Here is a 24,403-nt window from a genome sequence, read left to right as displayed (position 1 = left end):
TTACATAATTTATAATGTCATAAGACATTTTTGTACGTAGTCACCTGAACAAGAAGATCAAATCAAATCAAATGTATTTATATAGCCCTTCGTACATCAGCTGATATCTCAAAGTGCTGTACAGAAACCCAGCCTAAAACCCCAAACAGCAAGCAATGCAGGTGTGGAAGCACGGTGGCTAGGAAAAACTCCCTAGAAAGGCCAAAACCTAGGAAGAAACCTAGAGAGGAACCAGGCTATGTGGGGTGGCCAGTCCTCTTCTGGCTGTGCCGGGTGGAGATTATAACAGATGGCTCGGCAGTCCTTCGTGGGCAAATTTTGTCATCAAACTTTGTCATCAAAGTCTGGCATTCTCTGGAACTTGGAAAAAACAAGGTGGAATCATGATGACGACAGTGATCTTCGGGTCATAGCTCTAGAAAGAGGCCCGAGTTCCCGATTTACAATTCTGAGTTGTTCAAAACTTATTTTCCCAGTCAGAGATAGTTTTTTCCTGAGTTCCCAATTGTCTTGAACTGACTGAAGTCAGATTTCCCGGATTGACAGCATAGCCAATATTGAATGTTTATCATTTTAAGCTTGGAAAAGAGACGCTTAAACCCAGACTTTGGACCACACAACCACTCCACTGAATAGCAGGCTAGTGATTGCTTTGCAGTGCTTGTAGTTAGCCACTGATTCCTTCCAAACCACTCATTGTTGAATTTGCGATTTCCAAATGGTTGTGTAATGTTTATGTCCAATGGCTGATGAGCACCGACACGGGTGGCAGCACCCAAGGGGCTTGGATTTTCGAGTTGTAGCCTTCGATTTGGGGGGGACTCGTGTCCTCATGAGTGACAGAACACTGAGCCAATCACGGCGCAACTAGAGAACATTACCAAACCCTAAGCTCTGTATTTTCTGCTGGCTGCCCCACCACCACAGAAAGCGCTGAGCTAGGCTGAACACCTGCATTTTGGAGCTGCCTTACTCGTATGCAGCTTTATTAATGCAATGCTTGTTTATTTTTTTACATTGTTTGCAAACTGATACGTGACATGTATTAATGCCAAAATAACTTGCAAAACAGGCAAGCCCCCCGCCAATTTTTTTTGTTTTATTTAATTTAATTTAGCTAAAAATGTGGGTCTCAAAACCCCACCTGCCCTGAATGATGGGTCGCCACTGTCTCACATTATCAACGTTTACCGTTCGTTTGAGGGTTCTTTTTACAGTCTATGGCTCGAGGAAACTTTGCAGACACAGTGATCTGAGCAACAAAAAAATTACTTTGGGAAAGGGTAAAGTCTGCAAAACTTAGTCCACTCTATTCATAACAGATTGTAGTTTTGGGAACAGCAAACTGCATTGAGATCAAATGTTTCATCGATGAGAAAATTTGCACAATGTCGGCCAAAATCCATCTTGTTCCATCTTCTCCTACTGCCGGCCACTGAGCTTCCTCTCCCTACCATATTTGGTAGTGAATTATACATCCGGTGAAATATCTATCTGTGGCTTTATCGTTGTTGTTTTTTACAGAAATGTTTGGTGATTGACTAGGGGTGTGTCTGAAATTCAATCTGGAGTGCCAGAGTGAATTTTCCAAGGCACCCTAGGAATGCCTTGGAGATCGAGATCGACCGGTTTGTGACAACTGCTCTAAGCTAACAGACTGCATTAGAGCCATTGTTCTAGGATTCGACTAGATGGGATACAGCTTTTGTCAGATTTCACTTTTCATAGCATGTTAGAAGAAGATGCACAGTAAGTTAGGAGAAATAACGTAGGCGTTTCGGATAATTAGATTATAATTAAACTTGACGTTCATTTGACAAAAGCTGTATCCCTTCCAGCCATGACCGCTGTTCCACTCTGAGCAGTGGTCTCCAGTTGCTCCTTTTCCCTGGGGGAGGATGGGGGGAAGGGGAGTTTGTTGCCATGCAACAGGGGAAGGATGGACCTTGATGGTAGGAGGGGACCTCTTTGGTTTACAGGTCCCTCTGGAAGGAAACCGGGTCAGAGACAGCCAGGGGTAGGATGTTTGGAGCAGTTGGGGTGATATCAGGAGTGGTGGCCAGAGAGCTAGAACGTCAGAGGACATCCAGAAGCTGTGGGTTTGACCTCTGGCTTTGTATAAGACTCAAGGGGTCTGCCAAGGGATTTGTCAAGGGTTTTCAGGCTATATCTCGGCAAGGACTCACACTGGCCTTGGCTAGAACAAAACAATCTAGCTAATTACAAACACAGGAAATGCCTGGAACTTTCTCACTTTCTCTAGCTTCTTCTTCTCAGAGTTGGAGATCGCTTAGCATGTTCTGCTCCACATCACCCGTGGGCGGAGAATCAGTTTTCTTGTGATTAACTAATATTTTTTATGATAACTTATATTTATTCTGCTATATCTCCATAGCCTTTTGTACAATTGTCCTCCATTGTTATTTTTTAAATTTATTTAACCTTTATTTAACTACAGTATAGTATTCAGTTGCACATGATAAGTAATGAAAGGTCTGATGTAACACAGGATGAACTGATCTTATTCAGCTAGCTTAGGCCTATATAGCCAGCTTATACAAGCTATTGTATATTAGCTTACACAATTTTTAGATGTCAATAGAGGGCTGTACGGTCAAGCTTCCGAGGAACTAAGGTAAGGAAGTGGCAAGAGTCATCAGAGGTGTAAGAATAACTGGGAGTACAAAACTAGGGTGTTTGGTGCTGAGGGATGTTATATATTGTTTGCCTGCTGGTGTGCAAGAATACCACAGAATTACTGAGCAATCTCTATCAAGTCTTCCAATACCACAGTGGGCGGTGGTTTCTCATAATTCCGCAGTCGCTTGAGCCTGACACCTCTCTCTGGTGTGATGCCGCGTTCACAACATCTCGTTATTTTCTTAAATACAAGCATACGACTGGGAAAAATCCCCTTGAATGCCCCTCCAGCTGGTAATTACTTTGGGAAACTCGTCTATCATCCCTGTGCGCTGAGATTCCCACTTGCACCTCTCTGACGTAATTTGTCAACAAAAAAGACAGCAAGCATGGAGGCATCTTCATCAGTATTTGTTTATGGTAAGAACAAAATATAAATTGTTAATACAAAATGTATTCTGTTCATCTTCCATTTATGAATGTAGAAAGTGAAAGCAGCTCTGGATATAACTTTTATGGGCAAAAAATTGGCAGATTCAGGTAGCTAACCTGGTTGGTTAGCTACCTGTAGTTTCATGCAGAGTAGTAACATTATGAGTTGGGATTATGGTTAATTGTTTAGCTAGCTAGCTAGTTACATGTCTAAACAAAAGACGCCTCTATGTAAGTAACCCTGTCAATAGAATGTTCATGTTGTCACTGCAACAACTGTCATAGATGTAGCTGGTAAATTTGCTCTGGCTATCTACTCCGATTTCAGAGCACTCATCTGAGTGTGCCACAGTGCAGAGTAACTGACAAATTTATGAATGCTCAAAGCCTGTTGAATATGGCCGGTGTCAGTAAATGTTGGCAAAAAAGTGTAATTAAATTGTTGCCAGCAGCACAGTTGCCAGCAGCACGCTCGGAATAACGTAAAAACACCCTAACCAGCTCTGCTAGGTCGAGTAAACTGGTTCCCTCATTTGTGTCTGGAAGTAACTAGAAAGCTAGCCAATGTTAGCCAGTTAGCTTAGGTGCTTGACTGCTATTGTTAGGTCAGAGCTCTCGGATCCGAAAAGAAAAACGCTCTGAATTTACGAACAGACAATCTGGCAACGATCGGAGTTTACAAATGCCCAGAGCACCCTCTGGCACTCCAGACTGAATTTACGAACACACCCGTAGTATAAACCAGCCTTTAGTCTTGAAATCTTTGGTTGTTTACTATATGACCTCACATGTAAATCCCTAAAGAGCTGGGTGGGGCTAAGGCTTAAGAGGGTGTGAAAGATGTTGAATGGGTGGAGACAAAGAAGAGCTATCCAGTTGGTGTACCAAAATATTCAAGGGCCATTTTCTCAAAAGTGAGGTTACAAAATGTATCAACTTTCAAAGCAGAATTACTTTCCATTGTTACTCTACTGTAGTGTATGATATCTAATTTTCTAGCTCTGAGGCTTTACTTTTATCCAATGTAAAAAAACACGATTTCGGATTTTGATACGTAAGACCGAATCGAGCCAGTCGGTCACAAATATGTAATTCGCACTCCGACCTGAGAAAGGCAGCAATACAGCGTCTATTCTGTCGGAAACGCAGAAGAAGAATAACAACAACCGTTTTTGGCTTACAAATAAGGCACATCGTTCGTGTTGTGTTGTTGTGTAGACTTTTATATTAACTATGTCGATTTAGCTCACATTTGCAGCAACGTAACGTATTAGCTACTGTCGTTCGGAAGTTTTTATCCCAGTACACTACCATGCAGCTGTTAAACTAGCTTGAGTCGTGGAGTACAGAAGCGAGTTTCTCAAAACAAAGCACTTGTTTTTAAACGTTGACGGTATTGTTATTTAAGTCTTCTTCTCGTGTGTCATCCGTGCCCAATGGGGTTCAATAAGACGTACATCAGTATCGGGTATGCCTCTTTGGGCATGCTTATGGGATTCTCTGCGTTTCTCGTGTGGAACATCGCGTACAAACAATCATGGACAGCTGCAATGGGAGGATTATCAGGTAAAGTATTAGCCAGAATGTAAACAATTATTTATTTTGTGAATGAGGCTGCAGACATGATGTAACATTTATAGCTTATGCAATATTTTCAGGATGCAACTGTCCATCTGACTCACATGAGCTGGATATTGACACAGTGTCGGTACCCATCTCATGTTGCAAGTGTTACAGTCCTCGAGTTTGGAGTGACACATGTTTAGAAGCCCACACTCGAATGTATTTTTCCAAAAGAAAATGGAACGTTAGCTACAGAATGTTCAGAGACAGACCGACACAGATATGATTCTATGAAGATGTTGTATAATCTGTCGGTCGGCAACATTCTATAGTTCTAAGCGTTTCAACACGAACCTCACTGAACAACATGCCCCAGGTCAAGGTTTTCTAACTAGCAAAGTTGAATCGGTAAACTTGACTTCAGAAGAGAATAGCTAAATCTCTAAACACCAGGTTATAAACTACTACATCTCTGTACATTACATTACATATATTGGACATAGGCCTATTTACTTTTATGTCTACTTTCGCGTTTCCAAAACAGTGTATTGCACATCAGCGTTTTAGCATCAGCTATTACAGGGTTTCACTCAGCACCCCTTCTCGCGTTGGGGAACCCCCGCGCCCCGCCACGTCTTTCTTTTTCTATGGGCACAAGCTCTGTTCAGGACACAAACTGTTCACAGACATTTTGCAGGTTTAAAACTTATTTCCTGCAATTTTACACATTTTGTCATAGGGTGCAGATATCATTTAGCAGTTTTAAAGCAGAAGCCGCCCATGAAGCATCGTTACCCATCGCTCCACAAAATCCGTGGCCTTTTCAGAGCAAGGGCATCAACTACTTCAAGGTCGCAGAGCGAGTGATGTCACCGATTGAAACGCTATTAGCGCGCAACCCGCTAACTAGCTAGCCATTTCACATTGGTTACATTAGCTGCCATGGGCTTGTTGATCTGGACATTTCTGACAAGTTATAAATAGCTCTCTAAGATCTGCAATGACTGACATGACGAGGAAAACTGACGATGCACTACCCAATTTCGAAATTTCACCTTGTGCATTTTAGAGGTTGACCGATTATGATTTTTCAACTCCGATACCGATTATTGGAGGACCAAAAAAAAGCAGATACTCAGATTAATCAACCGATTTAAAAATAATAATAATAAAAAAAATAATTATATATATATATATTAATTAATAATAAAATATTTGTAATAATGACAATTACAACAATACTGAATTAACATTTATTTTAACTAAATAATATAATACATCAATAAAATCAATTTAGCCTCAAATAAAATGAAACCTGTTGAATTTGGTTTAAATAATGCAAAAACAAAGTGTTGGAGAAGAAAGTAAAGTGCAATATGTGCTATGTAAGAAAGCTAACGTTTAAGTTCCTTGCTCAGAACATGAGAACACATGAAAGCTGGTGGTTCCTTTTAACAGGAGTCTTCAATATTCCCAGGTAAGAAGTTTTAGGTTGTTATAGGAATTATAGGACTATTTCCCTCTATACCATTTGTATTTCATATACCTTTGACTACTGGATGTTCTTATAGGCACTTTACTATTGCCAGTGTAACAGTATAGCTTCCGTCCCTCACCTCGCCCCAACCTGGGCTCGAACCAGGAACACATCGACAACAGCCACCTTCGAAGCAGCGTTACCCATCGCTCCACAAAAGCTGCAGCCCTTGCAGAGCAAGGGGAACAACCACTGCAAGTCTCAGTGAGTGATGTTTGAAACGCTATTTGCATGCACCCCGCTAACTAGCTAGCCATTTCACATCGGTTACACCAGTCTAATCTCGGGAGCTGATAGGCTTGAAGCCATAAACAGCTCAATTCTTGAAGCACAGCGACGAACGGCTGGCAAAACACACTAAAGTGCTGTTTGAATGAATGCTTACGAGCCTGCTGGTGCCTACCATCACTCAGTCAGATTGCTCTATCATATCATAGACTTAATTATAACATAATAACACACAGAAATACGAGCCTTAGGCCATTAATGTGGTCGAATCCGGAAACTATCATCTCGAAAACAAAACGTTTATTATTTCAGTGAAATACGGAACCGTTCCATATTTTATCTAACGGGTGGCATCCATTAGTCTAAATATTCCTGTTACATTGTACAACCTTCAATGTTATGTCATAATTACATAAAATTCTGGCAAATTAGGCGGCCGAAACTATTGCATATACACTGACTCTGCGTGCAATGAATGCAAGAGAAGTGACACCATTTCACCTGGTTAATATTGCCTGCTAACCTGGATTTCTTATAGCAAAATATGCAGGTTTAAAAATATATACAGTGAGGGGGGAAAAAAGTATTTGATCCCCTGCTGATTTTGGACATTTGCCCACGGACAAAGACATGATCAGTCTATAATTTTAATGGTAGGTTTATTTGAACAGTGAGAGACAGAATAACAACAAAAAAATCCAGAAAAACGTATGTCAAAAAAATGTATGAATTGATTTGCATTTTAATGAGGGAAATAAGTATTTGGCCCATATGCAAAACATGACTTAGTACTTGGTGGCAAAACCCTTGTTGGCAATCACAGAGGTCAGACGTTTCTTGTAGTTGGCCACTAGGTTTGCACACATCTCAGGAGGGATTTTGTCCCACTCCTCTCTGCAGGTTTCGAGGCTGACGTTTGGCAACTCTAACCTTCAGCTCCCTCCACAGATTTTCTATGGGATTAAGGTCTGGAGACTGGCTAGGCCACTCCAGGACCCTAATATGTTTCTTCTTGAGCTACTCCTTTGTTGCCTTGGCCATGTGTTTTGGGTCATTGTCATGCTGGAATACCCACCCATGACCCATTTTCAATGCCCTGACTGAGGGAAGGAGCTTCTCACCGAAGATTTGATGGTACATGGCCCCGTCCATCGTCCCTTTGATGCAGTGAAGTTGTCCTGTCCCCTTAGCAGAAAAACACCCCCAAAGCATAATGTTTCTACCTCCATGTTTGACGGTGGGGATGATGTTCTTTAAAAAAAAATGTTTATTATTTTCCAATAAAAAAAATAATAAAAAAAGACAGCAATACTAACAATGACATTGATTGTACTGTTGAATGGGATGGCCAATTTAGAGGACAAAACAAAACTCACACATACACAAATTAAAACAAAATCCTATTAGGTGGTACATGTATATGAAGACAGCATATAGTCATTATAAGCAGTGTAGTTAAGCCAAAAATAAATATTGAGTGGAGTACAGCACAGAGTAGCAGCAGATCATCAACCCAGTTATGAAGCGGCACGAGACCATTTAGGGGATGATGTTCTTGGGGTCAGAGCAGCATTCCTCCTCCTCCAAACACGGCGAGTTGATACCAAAGAGCTCCATTTTGGTCTCATCTGACCACAACACTTTCACCCAGTTGTCCTCTGAATCATTCAGATGTTCATTGGCAAACTTCAGACGGGCATGTATATGTGCTTTCTTGAGCAGGGGGACCTTGCGGGCGCTGCAGAATTTCAGTCCTTCATGGCGTAGTGTGTTAACAATTGTTTTCTTGGTGACTATGGTCCCAGCTGCCTTGAGATCATTGACAAGATCCTCCCGTGTAGTTCTGGACTGATTCCTCACGGTTCTCATGATCATTGCAACTTCACGAGGTGAGATCTTGCATGGAGCCCCGGGCCGAGGGAGATTTACAGTTCTTTTGTGTTTCTTCCATTTGCGAATAATCGCACCAACTGTTGTCACCTTCTCACCAAGCTGCTTGGCGATGGTCTTGTAGCCCATTCCAGCCTTGTCGGTCTACAATCTTGTCCCTGACATCCTTGGAGAGTTCTTTTGTCTTGGCCATGGTGGAGAGTTTAGAATCTGATTGATTGCTTCTGTGGACAGGTGTCTTTTATACAGGTAACAAACTGAGATTAGGAGCACTCCCTTTAACTTCTTGGCGCACCCATCCCATTAGCGGGATCATTTTCGTCAACATCCACTGATTTGCAGAGTGCCAAATTCAAATTAAATTACTGAAAATATAAAATGTTCATGAAATCACAAGTGCAGTATGGCAAAACACAGTTTAGCGTGTTGTTAATCCACCTGGCGTGTCAGATTTCAAAAAAGCTTTTTGGTGAAAGCTATCCAAGCGTTTGTTAGGACATCGGATGTTTGCACTCACGAGACTCCCAGATACACAATAAATGTTCCTTTTGTTCCATAAAGATTATTTTTATATCCAAAAACCTCCATTTGGTTGGCGGGTTATGTTCAGAAATCCACAGGCTCGAGCGGTCACGATGGGGCAGACAAATTCCAAATGGTATCCATAAAGTTCGTAGCAACATGTCAAACGTTTTTTATAATCAATCCTCAGGTTGTTTTTACAATAAATAATCAATAATATTTCAACCGGACAGTAGCTTCTTCAATAGGAGAGCGAGCGAAAATGTTTGCTCCACTCTGTTGCGCATGCAAAACGCTGCTGGCACCCAGCCATCCAATGATGCGATGTGATCTTTCTCTCTCATTTTTCAAAACAAAAGCCTGAAACTATGTCGAAAGACTGTTCACAACATGTGGAAGCCATAGGAAAATTAATCTGGTTGATATCCCTTTAAATGGAGCGAAGGCAGGCAATGGAACCGAGAGCTTTCAGGAAAAACAGCACTTCCGGGTTGGATTTTCCTCAGGTTTTTGCCTGCAATATCAGTTCTGTTATAACTCACAGACAATGTTTTGGAAACTTTAGTGTTTTCTATCCTAATCTGACAATTATATGCATATTCTGGGCCTGAGAAATAGGCAGTTTCATTTGGGAGATTTTTCATCCAAACATCAAAATACTCCCCCCTACACTCAACAGGTTAACTGTAAGGTTGCAAGATTGAATCCCCGAGCTGACAGGGTAAAAATCTGTCATTCTGCCCCTGAACAAGGCAGTTAACCCACCGTTCCTAGGCCGTCATTGAAAATAAGAATGTGTTCTTAACTGACTTGCCTAGTTAAATAAAGGTGTTAAATTTTTTTTTTTAAATTGGCCAAATCCGTGTCCAGAAATACACATTTCTGATTGTTATGAACTTGAAATCGGCCCTAATTAATCGGCCATTCTGATTAATCGGTCGACCTCTCGTGCATTTTACTATTACACCTTTCAAGAGTAGGTTGAAAGCCTTCCTGGTTAACCTGGAATGTTTGTTCCTGATTCTAAAACACTGGTCAAAATCCTGTCAGGTGTCAACTCAAACTGCACTGTATTTCTGCTTACACAGCCTTTTTAAACAGTCTCCTCAGATGAACTTGGCATACAACTTCCAATGGGATGAGTAGCAGGACTTATCTCCGCATCACCATTACAATTTGCTGACCTGATAAGAGTGGAAGCCTGCGCCTACCATAAAGCAGTTCAACTTTCAAGTATTGAACATTGGCTACACTGCAGTCGGAGGAACATTAAGGCCTAGTTACCAACCATGCATAGTAATTGTACAATAAATGATGTACTTTATAATTAAGTTCTATATTGCCTAGTATTTGCATTTAAGTGCCTTTACAGTATTATTTATGTGTATTTATTTTATAATGTGGTGTAAAACACAGGTATTGACAGAGTAACGCTAAGAGCACCCCTTTTGTCAGTTATGTAATGATCTAGTTAATTAGTGGTGCATTTGTGGCTGTGAACTTTGAGCTCTCGTTAGTTCATCTTCTCAAGTCAGCAAGTTGATATCTGTGTGACTTTTCTCTCTTCTCATTGTTGTAAACTTCTCATACTACTTCTTCAAACAGAATAGTAGCTGCAGATGCCGATTTAGTAATAGATTTGTATTGTATTGTAGCGACCCACACAGACAGCTGTGTGTTACGTGTTAGGCTGTTAGTTGGTTGTGTTGTACTTACCAGTACCCAGTGTTCGCGGGGTCCGACATGCCAATCAACCTGCTATCTGCCAATCATGGGAATGCTTGGAATGTTCTGATGCCGGGCATCCTGGTGGTTGAAGGAGTGGCGTGGAGGGGGTTTGGGCAGGGGGATGGAGCATTGGAAGTTAAGACCAGGTTTAGCCATTGTTCTCTCTCTCTTACGTCTGGCCTTCACAAGAGAAGGTCACAGTTGTTTTATAGGGTATCCTTCATTTATTTGGCGTGGGCTACGGCCAAACAGTAGCCTGTGTAAAGTTGGGTTAATAAACCGTCAATTCGTAAACTGAATCCTCTGTCTGAACACTTGGTCCTTTATGATCTAGTCCGGTCATTACAGTATGTATATTTCATGTACAGTGTACATCTGTATGTGAAGTCAAATTACTTTTTATAAAGTGCGCTGTCACTAATGTTCCAAAGGCCAAATCCACTTTTTTTCTTGTCGGGTCATGATAGCAGCATGTGATGTGTGGTGCCTGTGCCAATAGAGAAACAATCAATAAAGGTGCAATTATCGTGCTTGGTCATATGATTGTAAACCATGAGATGTGGAAATTAGTGAGGTCAGCATGGCAGATTGACACAGCAGAATGAGACAAGCCTTCTCTGTATCAGAGCAGGAAGTCTGATAGCAACTGTCTCTGAGCCTGTTGCTATCTACAGCCTTGGTTTCTCAAATGATTGCCTCGCCTGGTTCACCAACTACTTCTCTGATAGAGTTGTGTGTCAAATCGGAGGGTCTGCTGTCCGGACCTCTGGCAGTCTCTATGGGGGTGCCACAGGGTTCAATTCTTGGACCGACTCTCTTCTCTGTATACATCAATGAGGTCACTCTTGCTGCTGGTGAGTCTTTGATCCACCTCTACGCAGACGACACCATTCTGTATACTTCTGGCCCTTCTTTGGACACTGTGTTAACAACCCTCCAGGCAAGCTTCAATGCCATACAACTCTCCTTCCGTGGCCTCCAATTGCTTTTAAATACAAGTAAAACTAAATGCATGCTCTTCAACCGATCGCTACCTGCACCTACCCGCCTGTCCAACATCACTACTCTGGACGGCTCTGACTTAGAATACGTGGACAACTACAAATACTTAGGTGTCTGGTTAGACTGTAAACTCTCCTTCCAGACCCATATCAAACATCTCCAATCAAAAGTTAAATCTAGAATTGGCTTCCTATTTCGCAACAAAGCATCCTTCACTCATGCTGCCAAACATACCCTTGTAAAACTGACCATCCTACCAATCCTCGACTTTGGCGATGTCATTTACAAAATAGCCTCCAATACCCTACTCAACAAATTGGATGCAGTCTATCACAGTGCAATCTGTTTTGTCACAAAAGCCCCATATACTACCCACCATTGCGACCTGTACGCTCTCGTTGGCTGGCCCTCGCTTCATACTCGTCGCCAAACCCACTGGCTCCATGTCATCTACAAGACCCTGCTCGGTAAAGTCCCCCCTTATCTCAGCTCGCTGGTCACCATAGCATCTCCCACCTGTAGCACACGCTCCAGCAGGTATATCTCTCTAGTCACCCCCAAAACCAATTCTTTCTTTGGCCGCCTCTCCTTCCAGTTCTCTGCTGCCAATGACTGGAACGAACTACAAAAATCTCTGAAACTGGAAACACTTATCTCCCTCACTAGCTTTAAGCACCAACTGTCAGAGCAGCTCACAGATTACTGCACCTGTACATAGCCCACCTATAATTTAGCCCAAACAACTACCTCTTTCCCAACTGTATTTAATTAATTGATTTATTTTGCTCCTTTGCACCCCATTATTTTTATTTCTACTTTGCACATTCTTCCATTGCAAAACTACCATTCCAGTGTTTTACTTGCTATATTGTATTTACTTTGCCACCATGGCCTTTTTTGCCTTTACCTCCCTTCTCACCTCATTTGCTCACATCGTATATAGACTTGTTTATACTGTATTATTGACTGTATGTTTGTTTTACTCCATGTGTAACTCTGTGTCGTTGTATCTGTCAAACTGCTTTGCTTTATCTTGGCCAGGTCGCAATTGTAAATGACAACTTGTTCTCAACTGGCCTACCTGGTGAAATAAATCTACAAGCCATCAGACTGCTGAACTCTTAATCTGGACTGACCAGCTGCACTCCTTAGCACACACTCACACAGATACTCTTTCACACATACTTATACATTCATGCTTCACACATCACAACTGCTGCTATCAGACTCTTATTGCCACCCCCCGCTGATCTCCAAAACATGTGTAAATATTGGACAATAAGTGGTGCCTTCCTGTATTATACTTATGCTAAAATGTTTATTCTATTCTACTGAGGCATTGTTCGTATTTTTATATTTTATTTCTTATTGTTTATTTGTTGAGAAGGGAACCTGCAAGTAAGCATTTCATTGGACTGTGTATACCAGGTGTATACCGTACATACGACTAATAAAACATGACGCTCCCTCTCACAATTGAACTTAGTAGCTTTGCTGTATCCCAATTCTCTACACTTTCCCCCAAAAACTCCTCATCATTGATTTAAAATGATTGTTGTAAGCATTGGTAGGTGGGAGTTTCCACCATTTGTTAAATCCACTACAGGAAGTGTGCAAGTGCACACTTCAGGAAAAGTGTGGAGAGTCAAGACTCAGCCCTAATCACTATCTGACCATGTTTGAAAGGAAGCCAGAATGGTACTTTCAAACCTCAAACACTGTTAACTTTTTAACCCCCAACCCTGAAGAAAGAACATAAAGTTTATGTAGGCTACTTGCTCATTAGTTCTGGGCCTGTATTCAAAACATATGTCAGTGTGTTATGATCCAGGGTCTGGTCCTCCCTGTCTATATACACTTATTTTTACTAGAGCTGGGATTTGCCAGGGACCTCACAATACGATATTATCATGATACTTCGGGTGTGTTCGTAAATTCACTCTGGAGTGCCAGAGTGCGCTTTGGGCGTTTCATAAATTCAGAGTGTTTATTTTTGGCTGGATCTGTTTCTCTAACTTGTTTTGTACAATTGCGTTTTGTACTGAAGTGAACAACTTTTGTTTGGCTGAGGAGTAGGGTTGAGCCGAGTGTTCTGACCTCAGCTTGGCTGCTTGACTGCCGTTGGAACTGGCTAAAGTTGACTGGCTTGCTAGCTACTTTCAGGCACAAATGAGAGTACCTCATTCTGACCATTTTACTCACCCTAGCATAGCTGGTTAGGCAGTTTTCATGTTATCTAGAGCGTTGTTGACGAACTGTGCTCCTGGCAACAATTTTAAGAATGCTTTTTTTGCTGACGTTTACCTGAAACTGGTCATATTCAATAGGTGTTTTAAGTAATTAATTTGCATTGTATTGCATGACATAAGTATTTGATACATCAGAAAAGCAGAACTTAATATTTGGTACAGAATTACAGAGAGATCATACGTTTCCTGTAGTTCTTGACCAGGCTTGCACACACTGCAGCAGGGATTTTGGCCCACTCCTCCATACCGACCTTCTCCAGATCCTTCAGGTTTCGGGGCTGTCGCTGGGCAATACAGACTTTCAGCTCCCTTCAACGATTTTCTATTGGGTTTAGGTCTGGAGACTGGCTAGGCCACTCCAGGACCTTGAGATGCCTCTTACGGAGCCACTACTTAGTTGCCCTGGCTGTGTGTTTTAATATTATCCCAATATGTAACTTTATTACTATTATTTACACTTAGTCATTATGATCTGAATGGCAAGACTGTTTCTATAGGCCTGTCAACAGCACTCCTGCGTTGAGACTCGTTGTGAATATGGCCACTTTGTCCTACCTAGCATGCCCAACGAGTAAGGACAGTTGAAATATTGTGTAAGAAATGGTGAAAGTGGATCACAAAAGACTGTGCTATACGTTGTCAAATGGACTTGTTGTTATGAAGCTGACACCGTAAAAGAGGAACATGGAGTGACAACAGTTTGAATTGAGACACAAATGACACAGCAAAATGTTATGTGCTGTGTCAGAATATGTTCACCCCTAACACATCTCCACACAATAACCTATAGTAGCCTAACCTCAATGGCCATGTACTCTTATCTCCACCAGCACAGCTAGAAGAGGACCGGCCACCCCTCAGAGCCTGGTTCCTCTCTAGTTCCTGCCTTTCTAAGGTGTTTATCCCTAGCCATCGTGCCTCTACCTCTGCATTGCTTGCTCTTTGGGGTTTTAGGCTCGGTTTCTGCATAAACACTTTGTGACATCTGCTGATGTAAAAAGGCCTTTATAAATCCATTTGTTTCATTGAAGACAGTTCAAGATTTTATAACAAAGAGGAATTCTTCATCCTCAAATTCTTTCAATTAAAAACTTAGTGCTTGTCTCATCATGTCAGGAATTTGACTCAAAGTGTAAGGATTTTGAACAACCAGCCCCTGACTGTCTGTTTCTGTGTCTCTTCCCCCTCAGGTGTGCTGGCTTTCTGGGCCCTCATCACCCACATCATGTACTTGCAGGACTACTGGCGCACCTGGCTGAAGGGCCTCAAGTTCTTCCTTTTCATGGGTGTCTTCTTTGCCCTTCTGGCAGTGGTGGCCTTCATCACCTTCCTCTCCCTCGCCATCACCAGCAAAGAGTGTGAGTCTCTCACACACACACATACACACTCCATTCACTCTCTTATTCCTTCACTCCTTCTTTGATCCTAATTTGCTTCTCATCTGCCCTTCACTTGCTCTACTGTTCATTCTCTAACCACTGGTTTTCATATAAGGCTGAAGTCATCTGTGTAAACTGCTGACCTAGACACTTGCGTATAATCCGAGCACAAACAAATATGCACAAATAAGCTAGCGAACGTCCTTGGCTGCTATGATAGCTAGTTAGGCAATGTTAGCTAACTTTAGATGGGTAACGTTAGCTTGCTTCTCCAAAGTCTAGCAGTTAGCCTCTGTAGCTAGCTAACACCAGTCAGCTGAAAGCTAGCCAGCTAACGAACAGGAAAAGAAAGGCAGCAAGCTATATTTGGTCATGGAATTACTTAAGCTATTAGTTAGCTAGAACCAAACAACAACCGCTGACCTCACCCCATTCCGTACAAATGTGGGTAACCGCGACATTCAAACGAGGCTGCAATAAAAACGAATGGGACTGTAGTGACTGTGTTGGCATCAAAATCCGGGGTGTGAACTACGTTTCGATTCAGCATTGATTGACATGGTAATGGACTAACAGTATTGGAGAAAAGATGAACAAACTGACCCCTCTGATGTATGTTACATCGTGACGTGTCACTACGTAATGTACAGCGTGCATTTGCAAATCATTTTTTGCCGTACAGCCTCTTTCCACCAGGGGTAGCCCTTCTCTCGCAGATTAAAACCATGCTTAACCATATACACTTGTAAGAAAACTTCATGATTTTTGTCTAAATTAATATAATTATTGCTAATATTTCATGACTAGGGTGCCAATAGCATTTTGTTGCACGTCATTACTGCAATCCATCATGGCACTCAAAAGCCGGAACAGCTGCAGTTCACTTGTGAGGCTAACGTTAGCGCAGCCCTAAATCCCTCTTCAAATTCAACACAACCCTTCAAACAGGTATGTGATGAGACATTACAAACTCTTTGTTTTATTTACATTTTACCGTTGATTAGTTGTACAAATCGGGTGTAAAAAATAAATAAATAAATAAAAAAATAAAAAAAACACCTTTCTTTACTCAACATATTTCCCCCTTTCAAGCTTTCGCTACCCACCCAACATTTTTAAAAAGACCCGACAAAGCTCATTGCCTTCATGATGCCCATCTCTGCATAATTCAAGAAGGTCTCGTCATTAAAAGGGGAGAAAGTGTGCTTTACATTGGTATTGATATTACAGTTGATCTGGAAGTATTATGTTTTTTGGGCGCAAAAATAAGGTCAATTGTACGGACCAAGGCGAAATACAAAAGTGAATGAATTTACGTTAGCGTTAGCTCGCTCACGTCCAAATGCCAGTCCTAAATTTTTTCCACAAAACATCGCTCACTAGCTACATCAGTTCAAACCAACACTAAACTTTGAGCAAATTGTCATGGTGCTACCTTGCAAAAGCCATTTCACTGTCAGAACACAATTCAAACTGTAGCTGAGAAAACAAATGGCTATGACTTAACCTTCAAAATGTTATGACTTAACCATTTTCTTTTACTTTGCATTCAATGGGAATTGAGTAATATTTTGTGACGTAAGACTGTCACAATCAATTGAGCTTTTCACCTTCTGAAAACTACAGACAATTACTTTTGTTTATCCATGGTAAATTCAACACATTCTACAAACAGTTCAAAATTGATTTGAGTTATTAGAAGGCAACATCCAGCAGACCAGGGTTTAAACCAGCAACCCTTGCAGTTATGCAAGCATACCACCTGTGCCGTTAAGGCCCAGACCTTTTGGCGGAGGCTGATTTTAAAGGGTAAAATAGCACTGCCGATGACTGACTTTTGATTGTGGGAAAAAAAGTAAGGCTTTTTGTGAAAATGTTGTATAAAGACCTTTAACAGAAAATCACCTTCCGGTGTAAAAAACGATGTTTTAAGTGACAAGTAGGAATTGGTCTGAAGCCAAATGCTCTACTAAGGTTTCCAGCACACAGCTTTGACCTACAACAGTAGATAGGTTTGTCTATTGTACTTCAAACAATGTGTATGCAGGTTCCTAAGGATTCAAACCTTCTTAAACAGCCTTATTCATACTCTTCAGTGGAGTAATGGACTTTACTGTGTTCTGCTATTAAATAATGTGTATATACACTACCGTTCAAAAGTGTGGGGTCACTTAGAAATGTCCTTGGTTTTGAAAGAAAATCAATTTTTTTGACCATTAAAATAATATCAAATTGATCAGAAATACAGTGTAGACATTGTTAATTTTGTAAATGACTATTGTAGCTGGAAACGGCTGATTTGTATTTACTGAATATCTACATAGCGTACAGAGGCCCATTATCAGCAACCATCACTCCTGTGTTCCAATGGCACGTTGTGTTAGCTAATCCAAGTTTTAAAATGATAAAAGGCCAGCATCCCGGAGTCGCCTCTTCACTGTTGACGTTGAGACTGGTGTTTTGCGGGTACTATTTAATGAAGCTGCTAGTTGAGGACTTGTGAGGCGTCTGTTTCTCAAACTATACACTCTAATGTACTTGTTCTCTTGCTCAGATGTGCACCTGGGCCTCCCACTCCTCTTTCTATTCTGGTTAGAGCCAGTTTGCGTTGTTCTGTGAAGGGAGTAGTACACAGCGCTGTACGAGATCTTCAGTTTCTTGGCAATTTCTCACATGGAATAGCCTTCATTTCTCAGAACAAGAATAGACTGACGAGTTTCAGACGAAGGGTCTTTGTTTCCTGCCATTTTGAGCCTGTAATCGAACCCACAAATGCGGATGCTCCAGATACTCAACTAGTCTAAAGAAGGCCATTGTTATTGCTTCTTTAATCAGGACAGCAGTTTTCAGCTGTGCTAACATAATTGCAAAATCGTTTTCTAATGATCAATTAGCCCTTTAAAATGATAAACTTGGATTAGCTAACACAACGTGCCATTGGAACACAGGAGTGATGGTTGCTGATAATGGGCCTCTGTACACCTATGTCAATGTTCCATAAAAAAAAATCTGCCGTTTCCAGCTACAATAGTAATTTACAACATTAACAATATCTACACTGCATTTCTAATCAATGTCATGTTATTTTAATGGACAAAGAATGTGCTTTTCTTTCAAAAACAAGGACATTCCTAAGTGACCCCAAACTTTTGAACAGTATTTGTGTGTGTGTGTGTATTTGTGTGAGATAGATATAATATAATATCTATCTATCTATATACAGCCCAATGAGAGATATAAGTATTTTTAGATATAGGCCTTTTGTAAATGTGTATTATTATTATTATAGCATCACGATCTTTATTGCAACATGAAATAGAAATGCACACAACTTTAAGCTAAATATTCATTTTCACATAGGTAATGAACTGCCCATTAATCCGCACAGCAATTGATAAAACAGGACTATGTTTCTGAGCTTATGTGCATATTACACAGGTAAGCTAACGGTTACAGAAATCAGGAATGCAGATAGGCTCTGTAGACCTCTATAAGAGTGACTGTATCCAACACACCATAACCTGTTGTTATGTTGGGTGCCTACTGACCCCAAAAAATATGTTATCAAGTGTCTATTTTTCTCAATGTCATGTATTGCTAAAATAAAGGTTTAATGAAATACAGGCAGGCACCACATTACTACAAGACAAAACATCTTGTTCAATCAAGTGTGATGGTCTTGTAAGTATAAAAGAAAAGCTTGCTTTCATATCATTTTAAAATGCTTGAGCTGGTACTGGAATGGGATGTGTGAAGAGTCCAATACTTTAACATGTATGCGGTTCAAGTCACATTATTGTGGCAGCACCTCTAAGAGTATGAATTAGGCTGTTTGAGAAAGTTAGAATCTTAAGCAACCTGCCTACACATTATTTGAAGTACAATAGACCAACATAGCTGCTGTAGTAGGTCAAAACTGTGGTCTGGAAAACCTTGGTAGACCATGGGTGGAGTAGTTATTGTGGTGCTTGTGAATTTCCTTTTTCGACTTCAGACCAATGCCTACTTCTCACTTAACTTAGTTTTTTGTTTTTAATTTAGTCATTAGTATTGCATATTTCAGCTCTTAGGGCACATGATTACATCTATTTCCCCACAAAATATCTGCTTCCCAGAGATTTTGTGCTGTGATCTCCCATAAGTTCATGGGGTTATTCCATGTGAAATCCATTGCCTTTGTGTATGTTACAAGCCTAAAGCTGTGGTCAGTTTTTCTACAGGAACCTTCATTGAGAAGTACCTGAGTCAATGAAATGTGTAACAGTGTGCCAATCAGGTCTTTTGCACTGAGTCCGCAAGACTAATATCTGTCGTGTCTGTCATTTCCAGCACTGACTGACCCGAGGAGCCTGTTCCTGTCGGGCGTGTGGAGTTTAATGACCCTGAAGTGGTCCATCCTGCTGGCCCTCTACTCTCACCGCTACCGCAAAGAGTTTGCTGACATCAGCATCCTCAGTGACTTTTGATAAGGGCCATTGAACCCCTCTACAGTGAGGGAATGAGTACCATGATCTCCACCTATGCCTGCGCCTCCTCGTTTAGGTTACCCCCTCTTTTCCTATGTCTGTGAAATCAAATCAACATTAATTTGTCACGTGCACAGGATACAACCGGTGTAAACAGTACAGTGAAATGCTTACCTGAAAGCTCTTCCTTAACAATGTAGTATTCAATATCAAAGGGAAAGTATTAGAACATCCACAATAGTCTTAAAAAGCTCACAGAAACAGGGAATGCTCAGCGCCTGTTAGCCAGTCTATCCACAAGTTCATCCCTATTTTATACTGTTTATGCATTTTACTGTCTTCATATACATATGTATGTGACACTCTTGTCTGTGTTCCTGTTGTATGTCCTCTAAAGTTGTTTTAGTCATATGCCAATACCTCTCTTTTTATGAGATATTAGGGGTTCTTATTTGATGAATTTGTATCTAACCCTTGATGATCATGTTTTTTTACTATATATATATATATAATTCCTTCTCTGATTTATTTCTGGTTATGATACAGAATTGACTTCCATTCTCTTGCCACAAGGGGGCGTCACTCCATCAAATGCGTTGCCTGTTGGAACATGTTTGTTTTTAGATGGAAACCTATCTCAGAATTAATCTCAGTGTAGTATAACAGTACTCTACCTGCACAAATCATAGAGCATCAATTCTAGACAACAATAGGACACATCACAGGCATGTTTTGGAAATCCAAGTAGTTGGATTTTAGTATGACTCTGTTCTGTGTTATCCGTTTTTGCACTTTGTGCTTGGGTTCATAAAAACTTACTGTCACCTGCAGTGATGTGACGAAGCCCCTACATTTAGTTTGTTGGGTCTCAACACTATTTGGAAACACTTTACTTAATGCTGACAGGTATAATGCATTTTGTATGCAGCTATAATGCTTTGTAAGACTTATCATAAGACTTGTTTGACCCCACTTTATAAAGTCTTATAGCGTTATACCTGCCAGTGTTCGCCACTATCACAGCATCCCACCACCACTGTATAAAATGATTATATGAAGAAAGATTGTACTACCATCCCATAATGTAAGAACAACTGTTTTTATAACACTTGCAAATCAATTTCAAATGTCTCTTTTTAGTACTCATCGTATTTGAATGGAGATATTTCATAGCATTTTTATTATTGCCATGATGGGAAGTTGTCAACAAAGTGAGCGAGGACCGAACCAACGACGTGAGAGGGGACCATTGGGGCTTAATAATATGAGCCTTTGACCAATTTTATTCCGGTAACCGCTTTGACTCCCAACACAAGAAGTCGAGTCCGAAAAGGTACCCTACTCCCTAGATAGTGCACTACAGACGGACCAAGGACTAATTGTGTGAATGCTTCAGTAATCCTAAACATTTGTTTGTTGGTGATCATCATACTGCTGCCAGTGGAGATGAATTTGATCCTGTTCTGCCTTTTTCCTTTTTAAAAGTCTGTTTCTATGTGAGCTACCACATCTAGCATATTGTCATAATGAAACATGAAATGATGTATATCCACTTGCGTGTGTGTGTAGGAATGTATGTCTGTTGTACAGGTATGTATGTGAGAGCCATATTAATAAAATATCGTTTTAGGACAGCTGTTTTTATTGCGTTGGTAGTACATCTCGTACAATGTCATACAGAACAGTTAGAACCTTGTGTTATACCTCAAATCAAATGTTATTGGTCACATACACATGGTTAGCAGATGTTAATGTGAGTGTAGCGAAATGCTTGTGCTTCTAGTTCCGACCATGCAGTAATATCTAACAAGTAATCTAACAATTTCATAACCACTACCTTATACACAGAAGTGTAAAGGAACAACCTCAGTTGTACAATGTGAGTGTGTACTAGGCATAGGGCGAAGTGTCTATAGACTTTGATTTTTCAAAGATGTGCTCCGTTCTTTTGAAAGCTTTACTAGCAGATAGAAAGCACCCTCATGTTAATGGTGTACTTTGATGGAAACGCTTAGCTGAACTACATTGTGGAAGTGGTTGCACTGTTGCTGTGGGGTACCCCGGGAAGGGGTTTAATTGATGCAGAAAAGTAGAACTGACCTCTAGCGCCTTATGTTTGGAAACAACATAAATCATATGCATCATAGGACTTGTCATGACATAACAGCCTTATAAGACATTATGAAGGCTCATACATGGTTATATACAAGTTATAATGCATTATACCTGCAGGCTGTTACCCAGTGCTAAAAGCAATTGTAAAGTGTTACCCATATTTGTGTCTGTTAAACTGATAGAGGGAAAGCGATTCATTTGAGTGATTATGCCACCTTCAAAATCCAAATTTAACACCTGTGTGTATTTGTGGGGTGGAATTGTCGTATAGTTTCCACGATGGGGTTTCTCAGAAATATTCTAGGAAGGGACGAGGGTTAGAGTGTCTGGGGAGCCCAGTGTCTTTCTTGTGGGAGTGAAACATTGTCATTTTTATTTAGCTCAGGCCAGCCAGCTGGGTCAGACCCCAGCGTTAGACTGGGCCAGACATCTTCTCTCTCACCCAGCCCACATTATAAAAGAAAACACTCCATAGCACTACGGGCAACAGTAAACGCTCGGGCAATAACCTGCGCTTTGAAGTTTGCCAATTATTCAATCCGTCCACATTTGTATTTTGCTCCTTCAAAGGGGAGGTGGGGGGGATGCAAGGACTTTTGGTATATGGCTCGGTTTAGGCATCTGTATGATAAAAGAGACTTTGAAGTTTATATGAAAAATACGTAAAATTACATGTCTATGTAGATGCTGGTTACCTTGGTATAGTACTTTTTCTGGTGAGGTGATTGATGCAACAGATGCAAATGTTGGCAGATTGCCTACTTCTATTTGAATACAGATTTTTTTTAAATATCAAAATAGAAAAGCATATAGAGTGAAGGTAGCACAGAGATCTACCAATGATTTAATCATTAAGTATCTTCAACCAATCAATCATTATGTTTCGCTGCCCTCATATCTTTATTGCATCACATTGGTTTGTTTGCAAGCCCTCTGAGTCATTTTGTATCAAGTTAATTGCAATGTTGTGGTTAAGTAGCCATACAAACAAAATAATATGGTATCTCGCTTATTATAACGTTTTACATTAAGACACTAAAAAACAAGTCTTGTTACTTTCCAATGAACAAGCTTTAGGGTTTAGACCAAAATAGTTTATACTGTAGGCTGTAAAATGTGTGTGTTTTTGTGTGGTATGTAAAAAGGGGAGGGGTTACATTTTGTTATGGGACTCCTTTCCAGCGAAATCAAGGAAGGAAGTCATCTAGCACTTAACTGGTAGAGATAATGAAACTTAAAAGAGGAGAGTAAAACTTGAAAAAGACAGAAATATTTAAAACTTCCGTTTGACAAAAAAAAGAACAAAGGTAAAAGTGAAACCTTTACGTGTCATGTCACACTACACATCTTAATCAAATTAATTCAAATAATGTTTCATAATTGGAAATTTGATCATCATGTATTTGATGTATTTGAATCATTTTGTCAGACATACTTCAAACTTATTGGAAAATGCCAAACAGCAATTGCACCTGAAGTGTTGATGAGCCGCAGATGACGACATACGAATCAAATTAAGAGATGAACTCTTCACTATGATACAGTGCAGATGGGACAGTAACAGTAGCCTTAACCTGTTCACCTTTTTCTTGTAGTTAAAAACGTCATAATGTGGTAACATCTATGTAGGGGTCGTCTAGAATTTATATGGCCATGTCCACATGATACCATGTGGTCCTTCTGTAGCTCAGTTGGTAGAGCATGGCGCTTGTAATGCCAGGGTAGTGGGTTCGATCCCCGGGACCACCCATACGTAGAATGTATGCACACATGACTGTAAGTCGCTTTGGATAAAAGCGTCTGATAAATGGCATATATTATTATTATTATATTATATTATTATAGGTATTGCCTATACCTTTGTATAGGAACACATTTATACATTTATTTGTATAACCATCTAAATATGAACAAGATTCTATATTGGTTGTGTGTTTTGGAAGTGAGTCTACATCTGTGTGACAGGAAAATTAATTGTGAGGAAAAAATATACTATTAGGAAAGACCCATTCAGCCTCAAAGATACTTTGGTTTTATTACATTTACATTTACATTTAAGTCATTTAGCAGACGCTCTTATCCAGAGCGACTTACAAATTGGTGCATACACCTTATGACAACCAGTGGAACAGCCACTTGCATCTAAATCTTGTTGGGGGGGAGAAGGGGGGTGAGAAGGATTACTTACCCTTACTTACCCTATCCTAGGTATTCCTTGAAGAGGTGGGGTTTCAGGTGTCTCCGGAAGGTGGTGATTGACTCCGCTGTCCTGGCGTCGTGAGGGAGTTTGTTCCACCATTGGGGGCCAGAGCAGCGAACAGTTTTGACTGGGCTGAGCGGGAACTGTACTTCCTCAGTGGTAGGGAGGCGAGCAGGCCAGAGGTGGATGAACGCAGTGCCCTTGTTTTTTATGAGTATTTATTTTAAGAAATTAAGTAAAGAGGGAAAAAAACGTGAATGAAAAGCAAACATCTTGAATTAGTAAAGAACCAGATGGCTGCTTTGACATTAAAAAGGCATTTTGGAGAAGGTCGTTTTGAAATAATTCCTGAGGAACTTCCGCAAAATGCAGTACAAAGCACACAGATATTTAAGCAATATACATAGCAATATACTATCTGTTTTATTTACAAACTGAAACATGTCTCTGGA

At 40.5% G+C, this 24,403-nt stretch overlaps 1 protein-coding gene across 1 annotated transcript; it reads left to right on the top strand.

The window, feature by feature from the left end:
- Positions 1 to 4,182: 4,182 nt before the first annotated feature.
- On the top strand, positions 4,183 to 21,270 carry LOC118400576 (heme transporter hrg1-A-like). Its single transcript, XM_035797563.2, has 3 exons — positions 4,183 to 4,638; positions 14,982 to 15,149; positions 19,500 to 21,270. The coding sequence occupies exons 1-3, from the start codon at positions 4,509 to 4,511 to the stop codon at positions 19,634 to 19,636; spliced, it is 435 nt and encodes a 144-aa protein (XP_035653456.1). The 5' UTR covers positions 4,183 to 4,508; the 3' UTR covers positions 19,637 to 21,270.
- Positions 21,271 to 24,403: the final 3,133 nt, after the last annotated feature.

This window comes from Oncorhynchus keta, chromosome 21, assembly GCF_023373465.1.
Source record: "Oncorhynchus keta strain PuntledgeMale-10-30-2019 chromosome 21, Oket_V2, whole genome shotgun sequence".
In the NCBI taxonomy this organism is placed as follows: domain Eukaryota; kingdom Metazoa; phylum Chordata; class Actinopteri; order Salmoniformes; family Salmonidae; genus Oncorhynchus; species Oncorhynchus keta.
Note: the sequence above shows the minus strand (reverse complement) of the source record. Positions and strands in the feature narration are given on the sequence as shown.

Coding starts and splice junctions, on each gene's coding strand:
- LOC118400576 (XM_035797563.2), top strand. CDS start 4,509: ATGGGGTTCAATAAGACGTACATCAGTATCGGGTATGCCTCTTTGGGC. Junction 4,639..14,981: donor TGCAATGGGAGGATTATCAG/GTAAAGTATTAG, acceptor CTTCCCCCTCAG/GTGTGCTGGCTTTCTGGGCC. Junction 15,150..19,499: donor CGCCATCACCAGCAAAGAGT/GTGAGTCTCTCA, acceptor TGTCATTTCCAG/CACTGACTGACCCGAGGAGC.